General features: G+C 35.4%; 1 protein-coding gene across 3 annotated transcripts; it reads left to right on the top strand.

The window, feature by feature from the left end:
• Nucleotides 1-1,720: 1,720 nt before the first annotated feature.
• Nucleotides 1,721-22,311, top strand: LOC110097514 (BUD13 homolog). 3 transcript variants are annotated; one of them, XR_002303209.2, is made up of 11 exons: nt 1,722-2,189; nt 2,266-2,716; nt 2,789-3,202; nt 3,323-3,387; nt 3,518-3,570; nt 12,783-12,886; nt 13,126-13,198; nt 13,273-13,453; nt 20,682-20,821; nt 21,749-21,923; nt 22,009-22,311. XR_002303209.2 is itself a non-coding variant. In XM_020823911.2 (9 exons), exons 1-9 carry the CDS (start codon nt 1,985-1,987, stop codon nt 20,765-20,767), a joined length of 1,632 nt encoding a protein of 543 aa, XP_020679570.1. In that variant the 5' UTR covers nt 1,721-1,984; the 3' UTR covers nt 20,768-21,011. The 3 variants fall into 3 exon arrangements, 1 of the variants encoding a protein (XP_020679570.1); XR_002303208.2 differs by having other exon boundaries at nt 21,749-22,311; XM_020823911.2 differs by lacking the exons at nt 21,749-21,923; nt 22,009-22,311 and having other exon boundaries at nt 1,721-2,189; nt 20,682-21,011.
• Nucleotides 22,312-22,450: the final 139 nt, after the last annotated feature.

Here is a 22,450-nt window from a genome sequence, read left to right as displayed (position 1 = left end):
ATATTTAACTCACTCTTGAGTAGCATATCTCTTATCTAATAGATCTAGTAGGGGGATTGCGACTTTGGGCGATTAAGTCATTAATAAGAGTATACATTTTGTATATCTCCAGTCTTTGTTCAGAGTGATGGTGAATTACATGGAGATATTATTAGTAGAATTCAAGTTGAATGATTGAAATGAAGGAATTCATCGGGTTTATTGTGTGATAGAAAAGTCCCGTTCAAACCTATGAGAAAATTTTATAAGATGGTGGTGAGACCTGCATTGCTTTATGATGCATAATGTTGGTCATTAAAAGAGAAGTATAATATTAATTTAAGTGTTACAGAGATGATGATGCTTAGGTGGATGAGTTGCTTTACTCTTCAAGATAGGATACGAAATGAGCATATACATGAAAATGTTGGACTAGCTTCAATGGAAGATAAGATTAGAGAGAGTCGCATCAGATGATTTGGTCACATAAAATTGCAGCTTTCTCATGACCGATTAGGAGTAGATATATTAGATTTGACTTATGTTAAAAAAAGGTAGAGGTAGACTTAAAAAGAGTTGATTATAAAATATTGTAATTAATATTTCTTTATTAGATTTAAACGAGAATTTGATTCTTAACATGACATAATAAAGAAAAATGTTTCATATCACCTTTTTCTTTCGATATTTTATCAACAACTTTCGATATTGATAGTTTAATTAATAAAATTACCATTAATATTATTATTTTAATTAATCATAATTAATTGAAATTAATATCTTATATATTATTAATTAATAGTTTATAATTAAATATATTTCATTTTATCTAATTAAATATAGTTAAATTAATTATAAATAAATTATATTTATTAGGAAAATTTACATACATACCATTTTATATCATCCTATTTACATATCTAATACCTAAAACTTCAATATTACATACATACCACCTTATATTATTTTAATATCAAATATACCACTTATATTTCCTTCAGTGCCAATTTTAGAAAGAAGCAAGGTATTTGTTAAAATTAGTTTAAGAAGCATATTTAAAAGAAAATTTATTTTAATTTTTATCAATATTTTATTAGAATGAAAATTTAAAAGATTTTGTAATAAATTAAATTGCTTAAGTATTTAAAAAATTAAATAATTAAAAAGTTTATTTATTTTAATTAAAAAGTTTTTATAAATAATTATTTAATAAATTAAATTACTAATATTAAAAAAAAGTACATCATTCATTAAAAAAAGTACATCATTTCTCTGTATTGTCTTTCAATGCCGTTTGGCCCTCTCTCTCCCCCTTTTCTCTCTCCCTCATCTTGTCTCTCTCTCACTCTTACACATTCTCTCTGTACATGACAATTTTTTTTTAACTGAATACGCTGAATCATTTAGCTTATTCAGAAAACGCCAAATCATTTAACGTATTCAGAATACGTCAAATGATTTGGCTATTTTGCTCCTTTTAATTTTTTTTTTAAATGCACTCCTTAAACTAATTTTAAGAAATGTCCGGCTTCTTTCTAAAATTTGGCCTTTCCTTCATACCACTCATATATTTTATTTATACTACTCATATTAAAAATGAACTATGAGTGGTATATATGTAGCATTAAAGTTTTAGATATTAAATATGTAAATAGAAGAGTATAGGATGGTATGTATGTAAATCTCCCTATTTCTTATTAACAATAGTTTAAAATTTTGATTAATACATCTAATTAAATAAGTATCTTCCTTTTTCCACCCAAAATTTCCGAAACCTGCGACGCCACCGGAGCAGGAAGTCGCGACGGGAGGTCGCTGGAGAAGGCATCGACGGCAGCAGCGGCGTGTGAAGAAGAATTCGAGTTGATGTGAAATAAGATTTAAGATTCTGTAGGATTTAAAATTGGTCATTTTCCTAAATCCTGCTATCAAACAGCCCCTTCGGTTCTAGAGATCTGCCCTAGAATTTTGTAGCCGGCGCTACTATTGGCGCGTGCACGGATTGATGGCTGCATCCTCTTCCGTCTCCCTCAAGGAATATCTCAAGCGATACCAGTCAGGCACTGACGAGCCGAAGAAGGCCAAGAAGAAGAAGAGTAAAGAGAAGCTGAAGCCCCTATCTACCGGCGGAGTTCTCGTCGTTGACAATGACCCCATCTGGCAAAAGCCCGTGCAGCTAGATGATGCCGAGGAGGAAGACAATTTCGCGGGTAATTTCCATTTAAAATGATCCTTTTTCGAGTTTTTGAGTTTGGTTGCATCTCAGACTATGTTTTCTTTGTATAGGAGATGAGACGCCCCAAGTTGAGGAAGATATAGAGGTCAAGAGGATGAAAAGGCTCCAGGCGCTTCGTTCTGTCAGGCCTTATCATGGCATCAATGAAGATGGAAGCGGGTGGGTCTCGATTCCTAAGCCGTCTAGACCCTCCGCTGCTAAGGGACAAGATCTCTCGCCTCAGTTAAACAAACACGATTTTGGGAACAGTGACCTTTCGCCAACTTATTCAGACAAGGATCTGTCTCCTCCGCGCCAGAGGCGCCGCCGTTTGGATACACCCTCACCAGAGCCTGGATTAAGTGGGCATGGAGGGGAGGCCCGAGATCTATCACCCCCTCGAAAGCGGCGTGTTGAGGACCTTTCACCGCCGCATCATGGTAAGTTCCGCACACAGGAAGTGGAGGCAGGTCGTGGCTCGCGAGAAGATGACCTTTCACCCCCAAGGAAACCAGTGAAAGGGTCGGTAGATGATTTGTCTCTTCCTCTTCGATATTGAGAATTACCTGAAGCTCATCCTCATCTACTTTACAGGGCGAAGAAAGGGCCATTGGAGGATTTGTCTCCTCCCCGAAAAGCTCGGTCTTCACCTGTTGCGGATCTTTCCCCACCTAGGAGAATTAGAAAAATGTCTCCAGATGATTTGTCTCCTCCACGTAGAGCTTCGAAGCGCTCGCTGGAACCCACTGATATGCAGAGTTCTTCATTTCCTGACCTTTCACATACTACGAAGGGCCAATTTGGATCATCTCAGAACTCATCTGCACCGCGGAGAGTACACCATGGGTCATTAGAGGGTAGAGGAAATACAAATTTGCCCTCTGCTGGTCCTTTACCACCCAGAATTAAGGAGCCATCATTTACTCAGGAGGCAAAAAGTGGAGGTATATTATCACGTAAGGAAATGAGGGAGGAGACAGACAGGAAGAGGATGGAGGCGAAGTCTAGGTGGGTTTATATTCTGAAAGTTATAGCAGTTTAGCAATGTATAAAACTAAGTATGAAAGTTTGTGTGATTAGAGAAGACTAAGTTGGCATCTTTAATTTTTTTTTCCTTGGTGCCTGAAGGTTTGCTGCAATGGATCCATTGCTGACTGGAAGAGGCGCAGAAGTGGTATTTCGTGATAAAGAAGGTTTGACACTAATTCGTCACAACAATAAATATTAAAGTAACTGCTGGAATTTCTTTAAAATTTGTCAATTTAGATTTCCAAATGGCAGAATAATTCCTCATGGTATTAACTGTAGTATTATCTTCTTCAGGAAATAAGGTTTCAAAGGAGGAGTTGATGAAATCAAAGGAAAAGAAGAAAGAGGTAAGAAAGCACATGCCTTTTGGTTTGGAACTTAGAGTTTATAAATGAATTCCTTTATGGATTGTTGAGCTGCATTTAAGTGTTATGTACTTCTTTTTTTTTTTCGTGCTTTTTGGTCCTTTATTGTGTACTGAGGTTTTATTCTAATTACTAGTGGATTAAATATAGTGGGTGTTTTACGTAGTAATGTTTGAGAGGTCCCTCTTATTACACAAGGAATTCATTTTAATTATCATTCCATTATTATTAGAGGTGCCTAGGTCTCATTTAGAGACCCAAGTGTGGCTAGACTTGGCCATAACCTTCTACACTCCTAACCGGGTGCCATTTCTATGGTGTTTTTGGTGAGTGCTCCGTCTTAGACTAACTTTTATTTGGTCCGGTCACAGGACGTAGCTCTAAGTTCGGCCGCCAGTAGAATCGCGCCATGCGTTCTCACTATTTACCGCGCGCCCCTACAACCCGATCCGGAACGGACCCAGGATGGCTCGGTATTTCTCGATTTTGCTAGGTGTTGCTCGGTATTACACGGTATTGCTAGGTATTGATAGATTATGCTTGGCAATAACCAATACTGAGCAATACCGAGCAAATCCCGAGTAATACTGAGTTGTATCGAGTTGTACCGAGTTTTTGAAAAACTCGGTACAACTCGATACAACTCAATATTACTCGGTATTGGTCTTCACAGAGCGGTATTTTTCGTTATTTCCATGCAATACCTAGCAATACAAAGCAAATACCGAGTAATACCTCGCAATACACGAATATAGCATTCCCGGGTTCCGGTCCGGGTCAAGTCGTCGGGCCGCGCGGTAGAGAGTAAGAGCACGTGGCGACACGTTATTGGCGGCCGAACGTAGCTCTACGTCCGGTCAGAGGACGTAATAATTGTTCGTCTTAGACACCAAGGTTAGGATGAGCACTTTGCCTTGATTGGAGAGAAATGTGCTAGTACAAGCATGAAAGATATGTTGGTTGTTTATGATGATATTTTCAAATGATTTTGATGTTAAACGGGCAACAATAAATGGAAAAATATGGATATGTATTAGTAATAAGCGGTAAACTTTTTATTGATGAAGTAGATGAGTTTCAAAATATAAAGAAAGAACGAAGGAATATAAATCCAATGATAGAGTAGAGAGCATGAATAATGATAAAGATATACTAGGTAGTAATGAAGAGTAAATCAGCACTAGGCTATGCATGTTACAAACAAAAAGAGTTTAATAAAAGATCTAAAACATTTTAACTATTTAAGTTTTTTAAACCTCGGTTTTAGTACTTTGCATAAGGAAATCATTTTAGAAAGGTTATGAAACTTAGAACGCAAATTGTCCTCAAATGGTCCTAGGCTCTAATAAGAAATGTTGACTGGTTGAGGGTTGTCATTAGGCTACAACCAACTATGAACTTATGCCAAAGTCAATGAAATGAATCCAAATTTGAATTTTTCTAGTTTAGGGCATTCTTGATAAGGGATATGTTGTGAACTAGCATATTTGTGAACAAAATATAAGATACAGAGAAGATTTTTTTTTATTGCCTTTCTTGATGAATTTATAAGGTTTTATACACATTTTCATTAAATTACTACAAAAATTGTACAGGAATGAACTAATTTACATTGGTTGGCTTTCCTGCTAAATTAAGAGCAATACATGAATTGAATCGATCTCGTTTGCTGGATATAATCACACCTATGAATATTTGGCAGAATTTAATATTTTTAAAGAAAAAGGTAGGAGCCAACTATAGAATTGGAGATGAGGGGACGGACAGTTGGTGCAGCAGAAAGGCGGTAAACAACTCTCATCGTGAGGCATTGGATGAACATTTGTGGCAAGGGATGCGACAGACAAATGGGTGAAGTTATGGAAAGATTGCAGGAGGCGTGATTTTCTATATGTAGGAGGAAATGATTGGTTGTATTACTTGAAGAAAACATGCGACTGAATTCGGAAGTTCAACTTTTGGGTAGGGGACTTCAATAGCTAGGAAGGTTTGAATTTGAATTTATTTTCTGGATATATATATTATTGATTGGCAATTTACTCAAAAATCCAGAAAATAAATTCAACTTAAGTCTAGGAATATATATTTATTTTTCTGCCTAACATATCTTCGACTGTTCCATTCTATATGATTTTTGTATGAACATTTGCTCATCCTAAGACAATAGGAAGTTATGTCACAAGGCTAGAAAATATTATTAAAAAAAACCTAATTACAAACTAGATTCCTTCTTTAGCAAATTGCAAAATAGTAAAGGAATTTTATTACCAGAGAATTCTTCCCAATAGAAATCTGAAAAAATGGCATAGCTAGCACATAGATTTGCTAGCTTATTACCTTCTCTATTAACCCAATTGAAAATAATGAATTTATGATCTTTTAAAAGAAGCAATTCATCTTTCCACTTGCCTCCCGTTTTTTGCAAAAAACTTGATAACATTGAAATTATCCCCTTCTATGATAATACCTCGGTAATCTTGCATCCAATCTCTTTTTATCTCCTTTATGAATTGAACCGAAAACAGTTCAAGGCTAGCAATATCCCAATGGATACATGAATGACCGTAAGCCAAAAGCATTCTACCTTTGCTATCCCGAACCACTCCACCAATGCCAGTTTTTTGAGATTTTAATAATGATGCATCAACATTAATCTTTAATCAGTTGGGAGGAGGAGGGTACCAACAATATTGTGCATGATTGTTCACAATATTGATTGTATATTTATTGTCACTATAGAGAGTTGTTAGTGATGTATTATGTATTTGTAAATCCTCCATCAATGATTCTAACCAGATAACTTCATAGACTCCTACAATGTCGTGAAATACTACTTCAACTCTTCTTCTAATGACTAATGCTTGTTTTTTGACTTTGTCAAGTGATTAAATTTTCCCATAACTTTGCGTAATCTTGAGGTGGATTTGTTATCCTCTCCTCCTACCCATGCTGAATTAGTGTCTCCTTCTATATTCTTTTTTTGTTTTGTTTTGTGAAACATGAAGCCTCTTCCTTGACTATATTTAATATATTTCAATGTTTTATTTATAGAATTCAGATGCCAGCGAGTTGGGGAAAGCATTACTTGACTTATCTGATGGACCGGACCGCCCGGTCCATCCCGCAGCCGCACCGGCCCACGAGGGGCCGGTTCTCGCCTATCGCAGGCGGAGAAAACGCCCGCCTGGGCGTTCGGCCGAAGGAGAGGGAGGAGGCGGGTGGGCCCAAGGGGCCCACCAAATGTAAGAGGGAGTTTGTTTTGTTTGCCCTAGGGATAATTAGGGTATTTTGGGGGGATCTTGTGAGGGTTAAAAGGGAGTTAGGGTTGGTTTGAGAGGGATCTTGTTTTGGTGGCTGTTTTAGCTTTCTTCTAATCTAGGGCTTGGGAGAAAGCTTCTCTTCTCGAATTGAGAGCATTGTATCCGTGGAAACTTGTAAGTCTTTTGATATTTAAGTAATCGAAGTGCTTGTGAGTGTTTCCATCCAAGAAATCCTCCATTTTTCCACTGTTTTTGGGCTGTTTTTCCTGGATTCCGAATTTTTGCAACTCAAGTTCCATCATTATCACACATTGCTAGTGGTGCACTTTCGATTGGTTTGGACAGTTTGAATTACAGATGGCTTAATCAATAGGTTTTGAATTTAAAATCTAATAATTGAATTCACCAAATTATAAATATAACCTAATCAAACTGAACCACATTAAAGTTTGGTTGATTTGGTTCAATTTGACTGATAATTTTTTGTTATTTCAAATATAAAGGTGTGAATTGGTACTTAATAAGGGCAAAGTCAATCATATAAAAACTAAATACACATATCACCAAAATCATTTGCTTTTTTCTTTAAATATAGACTACTCACTAAAATTTATCAGATCAAAGTATTATTATTGAAAAGCTATATTGTTCAAGAAAACCTCCGAAGGCCTGATACAAAAAAATTGTGTATGATTCTAAATAAATATCTCTCATGATGATATAATTAATATTGATTAGTTGTTGAAACACTGAAATACTTTGGACTTAGGCAAAATTGTAGAAGATGTGTCCTAATCCCGTGCGAATCTTGTGACTTTTCGTTTGCAGGGTATCAGGTAGCGCACCCTTGAGTACTGGAGTCTAGTCCAAGCAATAGATTTTGAGGTTCGGGCCACCGCTAGCCACCGAGCAAGAGATTTCTATGGGAAAAGGTTTATCTGAAGAGGTTTAGGGATCGAGACACTATTACGATGAGTGCAAGGGCTGAGGAGTTCTAGTTTACTTAGTCTAGGGCTCTTCTTGTGCACTTCTAGGTAGATTATAACATTCTTCGCTTGATTGAAGCCTCAAAGTTGAAGGAGTCAAAGCCCTAGCATATGTTGATTGCTCATTTTGCCAACCAAACCCCTTGACCATTGGGTAAATCTGAAATGAGAAGCTTTGTTGCTTGTTCATATTTAGGAAGAGGCAAGGAGCTATTTGTATTTAGGTAGAGAGAATAAAAAGGAGGGGTTTAAGAGCGAGAATAAAAAGAAGGGTTTGAGTTTTATGGATTTTGCTGATTTAATTGACATAAAAACTGATCCAATAATTGTAAACCAAATAATATGTAAATTTAAACCAATAACTAAACCACTATTTTATAAACTGAAATAAAGAACTTCAACAAATTTGTTAGGTTTGGTTTTTTGGGTTTAGCCAAATAAGGCACGCCCCTATTCACTTGCATATGAAATGTTTGGACTAATTAGTGATAAATAACTAAATCTTCCTACAAAACGCTGACATATTTCTTTATCAATAGTTGGTTCATCATGCTTTCCTTTTTTTGCAAATCCTTTAGTGTGGTGTATCTGCCCCATATTTTCAACTTACTTTCACAGTTTCTTTGGGCATGTCAAATGTGCATTTCCTTTGGGAGATAAAAATATTATTCTTAATTCTAGCAATGTCCATTCCAAGTAATTTTTTATGTTTTCCCAAAAAATTCACCTTCAAAATCAACTCACCATTTATTTTATTTATTTCTTGGATGTTATCAGTTGTAATCAGTAATCACCATATCATCTACATACACAATTAGAGTGGATATCTTCCTTTGTTATCAAAATTCTAAGAAAGCAAATTAGAATCCTTTTCATCGTTTGTATCCCAACTTAGTATGCATTGATCATATTCATGTTGATTGTTTTGGATCATAGAGGGATTTTTTTGAGCTTAGAGGCTTTTTCTCTTCTTCTGTTTTGATTGGAATCCTTGATGAATCTTCATGTATACTTCTTCTTTTAGTTTTTTTTTTTAATTTTTTATGTATACTTCTTCTTTTGGCTCTCCATTTAAAAAGCCATTTTTTATGTCAGTTGAGGAAGCCTCCCAACTGAGGATTGGTGCCAAGGATAATAAATGCCAAAAAAATATTCAAATTTACAATTGAAACAAATGTCTCATCATAGTCTATCACATACATTTGAGTGAATCCTTGAGCCACTAAGTTTTCATTTTCTCCTTCTAGGCTTTCACTTTGCATTTTTATATGTTTTCAACGAGCTGTCCCATCTCTCATCTTTATTTTATACTAAAAAAAGTTTTCAGAATTTTGAGAGGGTTTTTGATGGGGACATCAGTTGGAAAGTCTACCGTCGACGTGGCCGTAGATGTTGGGCCACGATTTATCCGATGTACTTTTGATTTTATTATTGTCTACTTATTGATGTAATTTTTTATTTCAGCATTTTCCGGTTTTACCCTTGCTTGAGGGATTGAGTCATGTTGCCCATTGAGGGTATTTGAGTCCTTTTGCTTTAAGTCATTGTAAGAGGCTATTTATAGCCTTCTTCTTGTTATTTTGAAGGTTAATGAATGATATCAAGATATTTTCCTGCATTTGTCTTCTTGAAGCTTATGTGAGAGCTTGAGAGAGAGTTTGAGAGCTTGGTGGAGCCTAGGAGAGGCCACCCGTCGTACCCAACAATCACCACCGGTGGCTCTTGGTTCTCCTCCTTCCTCCCTTCCCGTCTACCCAACACCTGCCGCCGGTCATCCACACCACCAACCACCACCTCATATCCCTTCCTACCAAAGCTCACCTCAACCTAACCACCAACCCAACCCTTCTTCTTCATTAGCTCCTCCACCCGCCCCACCCAAGCCAAACCCGCCGCCGGCCACCCTTGTTTGCCTCCATGAATGAGTAATTAATGCCCCTTATTGCTTACCTAAAGAGCTTAAATAGTTTGGGAAATTATTTTCAAATTTTGAATTTCAAATAGTTTCCTAAATTAGAGAGCTATTTTAGGAAGGTATTGAAACTCATTCATGATTAATTTCAAATTTGATTTGTGCGGAATTTTTATTCTTCTAAATTAAAGATACCAATTTGGAAGGGAAGTTAAATTTCTCCACAAAAAAAAAACCTCCCTCTCCCTCTACATGCCGCTGGCCCCTTGGCCCCCACTTCTTTAATGCTACATTAAGGCTCTTAATTACATGTCATTTGAAATCCAAATTTCAAAATTTTCCCTCCTCTTTTACTTAAAATCTGAGAATAATTTCAGATTTGAGGATTATAACACTTTTATCTCAACCCAACCTAGTTCTTTCCTAACTCTAGCCTCTTCCTCCCTCCCTACCGCCATCTCTCTCCCTCTTCCTCTCTAGTGTGTTCTCTCCTTACATGATAATGATGTATGGCCGATCCGGCGTTTGATTCCGACTTCTCATACGACGACCAAGGCTTCGTGGATCTTCTCAAATTACCATCGTCGGTGTGATTCCAATCTTTGACGGATCCATAGAAAGTCTGTCAACCCGTAGTAGTCGTTGATGATCACGTCTATGGAGTATCAACCATCGGAAGGAATGTGGTGTATCAAGATTCAAGACGATTCTCCGTGAAGGTGATATTCTTCATTGATTCGTGTACTTTCATATTCTACTTCTTAGAGAGATTGTTCAAGCAAGAGATTGTGTTTCACTATCGCCATCCATTAGTAACGTAGGATTGTTACTTCTTTGCTTTTAGACCTCTTGTTAGATCAAGGTTATGTTGAAAGCTATTTTGTACGCATTGCTTTAAATTTTTCTAAATGTTTTGACTTTGCTTAGTCTCTTGCGTAGCTTAGCCTAAACGGAAGTGACCGCTTTAAAGTTTTACTTTGTGGTTTTAGTGGCTAATAATGAGAAATCCAAAGTTGTTCTTTAAATATTTTGTGCAAATTTCCTGTCTTGCATTTAGTCCTGCATCAATTTTACTTCAAAATAAGCTACCTCCCTTCATATTCTCTCTATATTCTTTAGTATATAATATGTAGATGTATAGATACATATTTCAATATGTAAGAAATAATTATTATTAATGATTAGTATAAGCCTTTATTTACTGTTAGAATATGAACATAGATATTTATATTTAAATGAGCTACTAGCACATGTGAGAGGGGGATGGAATGGTGAGGTTAGATTTTCGTTTGATAATCTATTTGAATTGAGAGAGATGGACTGGGAATGATTTTAAGACCCATTTTTTTTCAATGAACATCCCATCTCATTGCCTTTTATTAAATATGTTTAAAATAGTAATTCTCAAAACTTTAATAGAGCGTCATTTCAAAATAGAGCCAATCTTTTATGCTTTTAAGAAAATGCCTTTCTCATTTTATCTTAGCATAATTGATGTGGCTATAGCTTTATGGTTACAACAACAACAACAATAACAACAACAACATCAACAGTAATAATAAGCATTTATCGCACTACGTGAGGTTGGCTACATGATTCCTTTTTCTTCATAGTGTCCTTTAAAGAGTCAAATTTTAAATTAAATCTAATAAAAAAAGGTCATTTTTAATACTTTCCAGCCAAGCCTTTTTAGGTCTACCCCTATCTAATACATCTACTCTCCTAAGAGGGTAATCAGAAGGTCGATGTTTTGTGTGATCAAACCATCTAATGTGACTCTCTCTGATCTTATTAGCCATTGGGGCTGCTTCAACCTTTTTACATATATTCTCATTTTATATCATGTCTCTAAGTGTAAAGCCACTCATCCACTAAGCATCCTTATCTCTGTAATACTTAATTTTATACTTCCCTTTTAGTGGCTAATATTCTGTGCCATAAGCATTATGGGTCTCAAGGCCATCATATAAAATTTTTCCTCAAGTTTGAGTGGTTCTTTTCTATCATGCAACAGGCCCGATTCATACCTCAATTTCAACTATCCAGCTTAAGTTTTATTAATAATATCCCCATCTATTTCTCCATTACTTTGAACAATAGACCAAATAAATCTAAAACATGCACTTTTTTTAATCAATTGATCACACATTATCACAAGCCCACCACTTGATCTATTACTACTAATATTACACTCTATGTATTCGGTTTTAGATCCACTCAAGCGAAAATCTTTATACTTGAAAGTTGACCTCCATAATTCAAGTTTTTTAATCAACTCCCTCTCTAGTCTTATCGACAAAATGAATACACCAAGATACATCTTCATGCAAAAGCCTAGTAAAAAAAATCAATGACTAAATCAAAAAGATATGGGCTTAAAGCTGATCCTTGATGCAATCCAACTGAAACAAGAAGATACTTGATCAAACCATCTTGTATTAAACGTAAGTAACCACTTTTGTATGCATACTCTTAATGATTTAAATATAAATATTATTAACTCATTTCTTTTTTAAAACTCTCCAGATCACTTCGCTTGGAACTTTATCACTTGGAACTTTATCACATGCTTTCTCTAAATCAATAAATATCAAATGTAGATCATCATTAATTTCTCTATATTGCTTTATCAAACCTCTCAACAAATGTATAGCTAGATGGTTATGTAATCTAAATTTGCCCCCCATTGCGCTGTCACTTATGTTTGGTATAGGTGCTGTTTTAGGCATGCCTTTTGGGATTTAACATTTTTTTTCTCCTAGACATAGCAGATTAACTTTTTAAGAAAGCCAAATTGGCCACTTTCCCAGTTAGATTCCAAATCGACCTTACTCTATAGTTTCTTTTCTTTTTAGCATGGTTTTAGAGGGAGGGAGCACAGATTAGGATAAAAGTCTTTCACGTAGAAGTTCTTTGCCTAGGGGTTTATGAACCCAGCTTTAATTTGTGGAAATTAACTGTTATCTTTTTTTAATTGATAGTTGTTCCTTTTGTTTTTATTGATTTATGCTTTTTAAATGTTCTGATTTGCTCCAGGAGAGGCCGTTGGAGTGGGGCAAAGGTTTAGCACAAAAGCGAGAAGCTGAAGAGAGGGGGAAAGAGCTGGAACGTGAGAAGGAGAGGCCTTTTGCACGTTCGCGGTATGATTATTTATTTCATAATTTAGCTCTTAGAAGGCTATCTTTTATTGCAGTCAATTCATAATATTTTGCCTACTAAGTTGTAACATTAATCGTTATAGGTCTAATGATTCTAAAGTTCATGTTTACTGTTAACGGATTTGTTTAAAATACATTACATGGCATAATGTCTATGAAATGACTATTTAAGTTTCTTTTATCTACATTTTTAACCGTTGGTTGATTTATTTTGACCATAGGGATGATCCTGAGCTTGATAAGATGTTGAAGGAGAGGTTGAGATGGGGTGATCCAATGGCTCATTTGGTTAAGGTATACTCACATCACGCTGAATGATTTTATTCGATGATTTCATTAAATTCACTATTTTACTTATTTCATTGCAGCGGAAGACCTCAGAGCTAATTCTAGAAGATTTTGCTGAAAATGAAAAAATGAAAGAATCTGGCTTCGTAGTTCCTCAAAGTATTCCTACGCACAGCTGGTTGAAACGGGGATTAGATTTCACCCCAAATCGATATGGCATCAAACCTGGTAGACATTGGGATGGAGTCGATCGGAGCAACGGTTTGTGACTTACTTTTTGATTTTGACTTTTATTCATATTTCATGTTTTCCTTAGTTTATTAATTGAATCAACATTGATACATTGATCCATGGATTCATTCATTTTGTTGGGAAATATTTAGCAGGCAAATCAAAATTGTTTGAGATCGTTTTTGTAAGAACAAAAAGAAGAAAGATAAAATATGAAGTACGGATCAACTGAGCTTTCTTGATATTTGCTTAAGAATTTCTAGTGGTGCATAAATTTTATGGATGTATACTAATATGTAAAATGATGTATGGATTGATGAATATGTGATTACATGCAGGGGATGGATACTTGGCGCATGAACCCTCCTAACAATGTGGAGAATTAGAGAGGCTTATTTTGATTGCAAATTTCCTACACCACTCCAAAATTCAATATTTGAACCCATAACCTTGAAATTAAAATATAGTCAATATAATCATTTTTTCAGATTTACTCTCTTGATTTACTATACTGACATATTTAAATTTAAGAGTCTTAATGTTTTATCTCAAAAGAAATTCTTATAATCGACTCAAAGAAGAATGTTAGTGACTCCCCATGAGTTGTTACCTTAAGGAAACCCTCCGATTTTCAAGTGTGTGGCTTAGCAATACAGTCCAAAATAGATTTGGGTGGAAGGATTTACCTTGTATTCTGGGTGAGTCTATATAATGAAGAAAATGCTTAATTTAAAATTTTGTAGTGGGTGGAGGGATCAATTAGATGGAAGTAGTTGGATTATGTTGGTTCGCTACATATATCATAGTGGGGATCAAGTCAAGTCAACTAGAGTTGAATAATATAACTGAAGGGTGGCAGTTGCCACATTATTATTATAGGGTCATATAACAATTAATTAGCTTATAGGAAGTAACTTGTGGTTGTAAAAGAAATGTGATACGCCTTAGGGTTCCCAAGTTAGGATTTGCCCTAATGCTCTTCCAAAGAAGAAATTTCTCTTCCAAATCCACGACAAAAATCAACACAAGAGAGATGAGAGGAAGAACAAGAAAATTTGCATTCAAAATCCAAGAGAAACAAGATACAAGTTGTCCACTTCGAGAAGGACAAGGTCTCCCACTACAAACCCTAGAAAAAGCAAGAGAAAGAACTAAGAGGCTAAGAGAAAACTTCAATCTTTCATGCCCTAGAAATCCCCCCTTAATCCCTACATATAGCAAGCAAAAGACCCCACCATACCCACTAGTGGGCTGCCCAAGTTGAACCGCCCGGTTCAAGCTAGACTTGAGCCAAACCGGTCCAGAAATGGCCCGGTTCCGCTCAAGCCGCTCGGCGTGTCCCGCTCGGCGTTCCGCCCCGCGTCCCCATCCCGCGTTCCCCGCTTCAGCGGGTCGAACGGCGCAGTCCGACCGCGCGCCGCGGGGTCGCCGGCCCTCCCTCTGCCGGTCGGCGTCGGCGGTGGTCGGCGGTGGCCCGCATCAAAATGTTTGAGCAATGGGTGATGAGCTTTGAGGCCATGATGAAAGTAAGCTTGTTGATTGTGGTAAATGTTGGGTTTAAAGGCAGTGATGGATGTTAGGTTTAGATATAATGACAGAGGTTAGGCTCAGAAAAAATTGGTAAAGCTGTGATCAGAGACAATTATAGAGACTTGTTGGAGGCATGTACTCGTTTTTTAAGACAGTTATGGAGGATGAGCTTGAAGACAAGAATCGTTTGCTTCTCCTTTGTTCCACTGCTATTCATTTGGAAAGCATCGACCTTCTCCGCCAACCCTTGTTTAAGGGAAAGAGAAGTGGAGTCAGGGAAGGAGGCAAATTAATATTGGAAGATTAAATTCTTTATTGATTGTTTGACAAAAGACGACTTTTTCATTGAGCGTTAGACAATTTTGGTAAGAGTCAGATGACATGAAATGGGAAGAATGTAATATAAAGAAACAAGGACAGGAAAGTATGTCCTTTTATTGATTGTCCAACAAACATCAACCTTCGCGATTGACCCTTGAGAGCATGGTAAAATAAGAGATGGATTGGGTGGTCCTCCTTTTCTTTTCCTAAATGATTAACTTAGGGGCGATTTTTGGACATCAGTATAATTTTTATTAGAATAGCCTAAATGTAGTTGATGCTCATACCATGATATACCTTTTTTAGTTTCAAATTGTATCTAACGTGATAAGATAGATTCATGTCTGAACCCATATGTTGCAACAATTCAAGAGCCCACTCAACGAGGACTTTAAAGTGATAAAAATAAAAAATAGCACCAAGGCCTCTGTTAGCGCTATTATTGTATGTATTGATGATCCTTGGAAATAAAAAAAATAGATGGAGTGGAGAGGAATGCATGATGTTTATGGCGTGATTTCATCTTCCAGATTGGCCATGATAATATCGAAAAGGACTCCAGTTTTCTTGGTTTGAACTTTGCCGATTATACTTCCTCATTTCTCAATAAAAATAGAATTCCATCGTTCTTCAAGAATTATTTCAAAATAAATGTCGTTTTGCTAGATAGATAGTAGTGTCAGTAGTAATTTGTAGAAGAATCATTTTTTTTTTCTTTTTTAGTTATGAACAATATACTAATCTCGGTAATTAAAATTTACATCAAGTTTGACAACATTGATTGCTTATAATGGTTGGTTGATGGGAGCCGCCTTTGGAATTCCCAGTTCAAGGTTATATGACTCTGAGGCTCTTATGGAAGCAAGGAGTAGGTTGATTTGCACACGAGTTATTTAGATTGAGACCCTCTCCTCTCACCTTTGCCCTTTGCAGATTTTGATTCAATCCGATTAATTTGGGGTTATTTGAGTGTTTGAGTTGTTTGAGCGTGCAACTGTTTCAACTTCTTCAAAGTTATCTGGGTCAGTTGAGTTAGTCTACGCCTAGTCAAATGCTAGATTAGTCAAAGTGAACTAAAACATAGTTCATTACTTCATTTCAATCTTTTAAGATCACTTAGTACTTAAAAACTTTCTTCAATCCTAATATTTTTCTTAAAAACATATATCTTTATTTATGGATCATCTTTTTGGAGTCAATAAATATTTATTAGATCAATTTCTCTAATTTGACTCTTAATAGGACATAATGGAGAAAAAAAAAAGAGGTAGCTAACCCAACGTGGTGGGATAAATGCTTGATGCTGGTCAACTCTAATTAAAATCTTTCTAATCACATCCTTAAGTTGAAAATTAATGAGAAGCATGTTGATTTGTTGTGCTGGAAGGTTTGCTTGATGAACTTCAGTAACATGTGAATGAAACTATCAAAATTTAAGAATTTTAAGAGACTTCATTGTGCAGAATTCGAGAAACCTAAATAAAGTAATGTTTTATTAAGTAACCTTAAATTGAATTTGTTAAGTTTCCTTGAACAGCCAATATGCTAAATGGTTTACTTAATGCAATAACTTCCAAAATTAAGCTTGATTTATGACTAGATTTTTTAAAGGCGTAATTAAATTCCAATTGATTATATATATATATATATATATAAACAACATTTGCCATTAATTCTTCAAATTTTAAATCATGTTTAATTGATTAAAATTAATTAAAATTAATTAAAATGAACCTTTTAAGATTAACTAGTTGGATCAACTTAGATTAGCCCTGATAAGCTTTTATTTTTCATTATCTTACGGCTACCCACTCCTACAACAAACTACAGCTAAATCGAGTCTTCCACAGCCCATATGGGCATGAACATGAAACAACAAAATTGTATGTATATGTCAGAGCTGGCATAATTGTCATCTTTGTGACAAATGATGTTGTAAGTTGAGGCTATGCCATCATTATTAAACTTGAGGCACATATATGACAGACCAAAGCCATGCTTTCACCATGGACTTGGAGTTGTGATTGGAGTCATACAATCATCTTCAAGGGGAGTAAGTTTTGGTGTGTTCCATGTGTATCATATTAGGAGCATAGTATTATCTCTTTAATAAGGGGCTTCCCTTGTTACTTTGTACTCCATGCCAAAGGGCTCGGGAGCTTCCCAATGATGGGAACCAAATTAAGTTTATAAGAATTCATTTTTGCTTTTTTGGAGTAGAAATTGATAATTGTTTGTCTTCATTCCATGTTTCTTCAACTCTTCTATATTTGTGTGGGCATCTCCTTTTTTTTTTAAATTGATAAGTCAAACTTTGGATTAGTGACTTATTCAGCCAATATTTTTTTTACATAAATTGACGTTTGCAATGTGGAGAGTATGCAAAGTACAACGTTGACTCCAAAAATATTTATGTTAAAGGCCGTACATATTGATTTTTTTTAGTACTTTGGGCCTCTAAACTATGAGGCATCTATCATTGGATGATCCTACATACACTTTTATAATAGAGGAAATAGTTAGAAAAGACACATAAAATACTTGATACTTACGTTGAATTCACATTCATTTCCATGATTTTTTTAAAACCATTGAACCCATCCTTCTAAAATAATTTTTTGTAACATAAAAAATTTAAAGCCATTAATTAAGTTTGAAACTCATTTGATACTAACTCAAGAATTTTAATTGACTTAAAGTCAAAATTGATTTGTTGACTTGAGAATGGCTCACTTAAAATTAATTCAATTCATGATATGGTGTCTGGCTTGCCCTTCTTAAATTGAAAGTATTTTTCTTCTTATTAAGTGACTATGTGGTTTGAAATAAAATGGGCGTAAAGTATTTAAAAGCAGAAGTTTGAAGAATATTGGTATTTGATTTGAAGTAAAATAAATGCAATATAAAATTTTGATATATTTGAAATGCACCATCTAGTGCAAATTTGGTGTATTTGAAATTTGTCTGGTTTGGGTAATTTCCAAATACATCATGAATTCATCGTCATTGTCACCATTTGCCGGTAAGATTAGAGACAGTCGTCTTAGATGATTTGGTCACATAAAGCGTCGGCCTTTTGATGACTCGGTCATGAGGATAGATGTATTAGATTCGGTCTATATTAAGAAAGCCAGAGGTAGACCTAAAATACTTTGTTAGAAAGTATTAGAAATGATATTTTTTATTAGATTTAAATGAGAATTTGACTATTAATAAGGCATAATTTAGAAAGAGGATTCATGTAACCGACCTCTTGAGGCTTGATGACTTGATGTTATTGTAACTTCTTGGAGCCACCTTTGCTATCGTCGCTGCCCGCCACCAACACCTATCTTCGCGGTTGTCATCGCCACTCGTCATCATCAACGTCCATTCTCCACCGTTGGTGACCTGTTGACCATCGACGCCGTAGGCCACAACCACCCTCGGCATCGCCCTACAACATCACTGCCTACCGCTGACCACCACCATTTTAGACTTTAAACCACATTCATTTTACTTCAAGTCAAACAAAGAAATAATCACATGCATTTATTTTATACTCATCCAAACAACTCCGAAGCATTTTAAATACAATGGACTCCTTTACACGACGTTCCTTTTACACCACATTTCCTTTTTAGCATACCAAACATTCCCTAAATAAAGAAAAAAATAAGATTTTAAATTTCGTGAGAGCTAAATTTTTAAATAGTGTCCTCTTTTTGGTTTTAGTTTTGAAAAGTTTTTAAAAATTCTAGAGAAGTTATTTAAAAATGTTGCTCTCTTATTGTTTTGATGTTTTGTAAGGAGCTTTCTCTTTTATTTTTTGCTTATTGAGTGGGCAATATATATGTGCGTGTGTGCACATGTATGTTATATTGATTTGTAAAAGATATTAATAAGAAATTTTTTATCCATATGCTTTATATACATGCATACATCCTTTTAGAAGGATAGGAGCCCTTGTTCTCACTCATCTTCCAATTTGTATCCAAATTAAGATAGTTGACTAAAATAAACTCGACTTGAACTCGCCTCAAACTGGAATTGAAATGGTGCTCGCTGTCAAACTCAACTCGACACCTACAGTTCCTAGAAAAAGAGTTTTTCTAGAGAAATGACTTCTTTTTAGAGTGCTTTTCTTTGGGTAATATACTTCCCCTAGAAAAGGTAAGTGAAAACATTTGAAATGGTTGATAAATAAAATGTTGATGAATGTCTTGGTTGATTGTTCACTCACATATGCAGTTCTTGTATTATTGGATGTAGCATTCATGGTCATTAGCTAATAGAGAAAACAGTTTTCGGGACTTCTAGTTGGGGAATGGTCCTAAAAACTCGACGATCAATGATGCTATTGAAGGTGGTGGGGATCATTGCAAATGGGATATATGTTGAGGGCGATGTGCTCTTTGGTACCCTATCTGATCACAAGAGGATGGTTTTAACAGACCTCAACTACTCCAAGAATGTCAAGAAGATCGTTGAATCAGGATTGCAACATTGAGTGCTCCCAATGGTGAAGGAGCTCTTTGCAAGATGTTGATGCACAATAGTTGGCTAATGTGGAGTAAGCCAACTTTTGGTAAAGATTCTAGCAAGGATGGTTGGTCCTTGCACGGGGATGTCCATATACAATTAACATGCTTTTAAGGTTTACAAACAAAGATTGTGGCAAGCATCTCATAGATGATGCAAAACTATTGCGGAGTCAATAAATTTCCGTTTGTTTGAAAGAGCTTGCACGAATTCAGAGCCTGTAGTCAGAAAATATCGTTGTGCATTGTCGGTTCTAAAGAAATACATCATTGGCCCTAAAAGGGCTTTTGACCTAGTGGAGATGCTTCAAAGCTCTAGCTAATAGCTAGTGACTTAGGCATGTAGTCCAACTTGAACAAAAAAAGTATCTACCACTGGATTCTTTATGAATCTACATAAATGAATATAAATTTCTTAATGTATAAAATCATAATCTGAGGTTGAGAGATCGAACAATTGTAGTTGGCTATGGTGGTTTGACAAGTCCATCTTATTTTGCATGGCTATGTAAATATTAAGAATATTCTAGTAAATTAAATTATTCATGTAATTCTTTCAAATGAGTGGCATGTTTGAATGAATGAAACTTGTGGGAGATAAATGTGACTTAAAAAGTTTTCAAAGTAAAAACTTATATGAAACGGTTTGAACTCGATAATTTTTGATGAGATGTTGTTAGTGGATCTCATGAATCCAAGGGATGTGCATGAAATTTTTGCCAATCATAAACTACCCGATTACTATGTAGATATCTTTTTCTTAATGAATCAATGCATCTATCCATAATATCTTTTGGTCAGTTTATTACTATGGTTGTAATTTGCTTTGCTAAACCATTGAAGTATTATGATGACCGTTAGGTTTACATTTATCAATTATGATGCAGGATATGAGAAGGAACTATTTAAGAGACAGAATGAAAAGCGGGCCACAGAAACTGAGGCTTATTTGTGGTCCGTCTCTGACATGTGAGGATATGAAGCTGGCTTTAGCTGCGTTGGTTTCCGCAAAGCAGAATCTGATCAGGTCCATTATTAATATTATTTTCGATAAAGTTAAGGATTGACATTGTGAGAATATACGCCATTTTAATTACTGGTTTTGCTTGAGCTTGACCATTTTTGTGTAGGCTGTGACCATAAAATTTTCCCTTGTAATTTTTTGTCGAACTAGTCCTTTATTAGTGCCCTTTAGTATATGTGTTTTGTATACATCATCTTGATAACCAGATGATTGAATACTAAGGGTTCGTTTGGGACGGTTTCTTTCTGCTTCTTAAAACAACTTTCTAGCACAAAATTAAAAAATTTTGTACTAAAAAACTGCTTTAAGAAGTAGAAAGAAAGCCATCCCAAACGAAGCCTAAGGCTTCGTTTGGGACGGCTTTTCTACTGCTTCTTGAATCAGCTTTCTAGTAAAAACTTTTTTAATTTTTTACTAAAAAACTGCTTCAAGAAGCAATAAAAAGCCGTCCCAAACGAAGCCTAAGTCCCATATTGATTTTGTTTCTATTACTGCTTAAGATCTGTACACCTATTATTTATCAGTTATACGGAACATTGCCTGGTTATATATGCAGAACTATTGGTAATTGTCTTTTATTTTCTTATTGTTTATCATTGTAATTTCTGCTCTGTATTGAATGGTTGCATTTTCTGCTAGTTTTATATTAGATTTTGTTTTTTATTTTAAAATTTTTTTCCAACCCATTCTGAAATCAATCCTCTTTCAGACCTTCGATCTTTCCTAGCAACATAGGCATCGTTTGGGACGGCTTTCTTGCTGTTTCTTAAAACAGCTTTATAATATACAAAGTTTAATTTTTAAACTAAAAAGCTGTTTCAAGAAGCAATAAAATAGCAGTCCTAAATGAACTATAGTTGAAATTTCTCAAAATTTTAAGATGGTTGGAGCAAGTTAAGTGGTTTATTCATTATTATTTGTTTTATGCAGCATCTGCATGTTGATGAAAAATCAAAGAACACATATTCTTTATGGGTTCGAAGTCTTCGGGCATGCATTTTTTTTCGCCCCAAGACATGAACAGACAGAAAACTAGCAAGATTATCCATGGCGCAGGTGCAACCAAATTGCTCTTCTGGCCTGCTGAAGACTTGTTTTCCTGGAGGTATGGCCATCCACTTGAATCTTGGTGCTGATGGTAGGTGGTAGGTAGGGTTTGAGAGAAGCTAAATTGGAATTTCATCCTGCAGTGAATTGCCCCTGTCACTGATTTTCCCATTAAAAAATGCAGGCAATGCCTCTGGAATATGCAAGAAGAAAATTTCATGCAGGCAGTGCCATCAATCTGTTTCCGAACCTTATTTTGAAGAGTAATTTGTTCTGCTTCATTAGCAAACTATATACTTAACATGCATTGTCGTCCCCAATGGGGTTGTTAGGGTTTCTCATTGATGGAGCTTATTGTATGTCTACATGAAGACAAACTTTGAAAGACATGCTAAACCCTAATTGTTGTTGTTATTTTGACTTCCTATGGTTAAAAAAATTTAAGATTTTCTTTGGGATATTTTTTTTTAAGTAATTTTTTAGTATAAAAATTTATAGTTCAGAAAAATTTTATATTAAAAAGTTATTTTAGAAAACAGTAAATAAAATTAAATTAGAGACAAATATTGTTAACTAAGATATTGG

Source organism: Dendrobium catenatum, unplaced genomic scaffold (assembly GCF_001605985.2).
Source record: "Dendrobium catenatum unplaced genomic scaffold, ASM160598v2 fragScaff_scaffold_390, whole genome shotgun sequence".
NCBI classification, from domain to species: domain Eukaryota; kingdom Viridiplantae; phylum Streptophyta; class Magnoliopsida; order Asparagales; family Orchidaceae; genus Dendrobium; species Dendrobium catenatum.
This window is presented reverse-complemented; position numbering and strand designations above follow the sequence as displayed.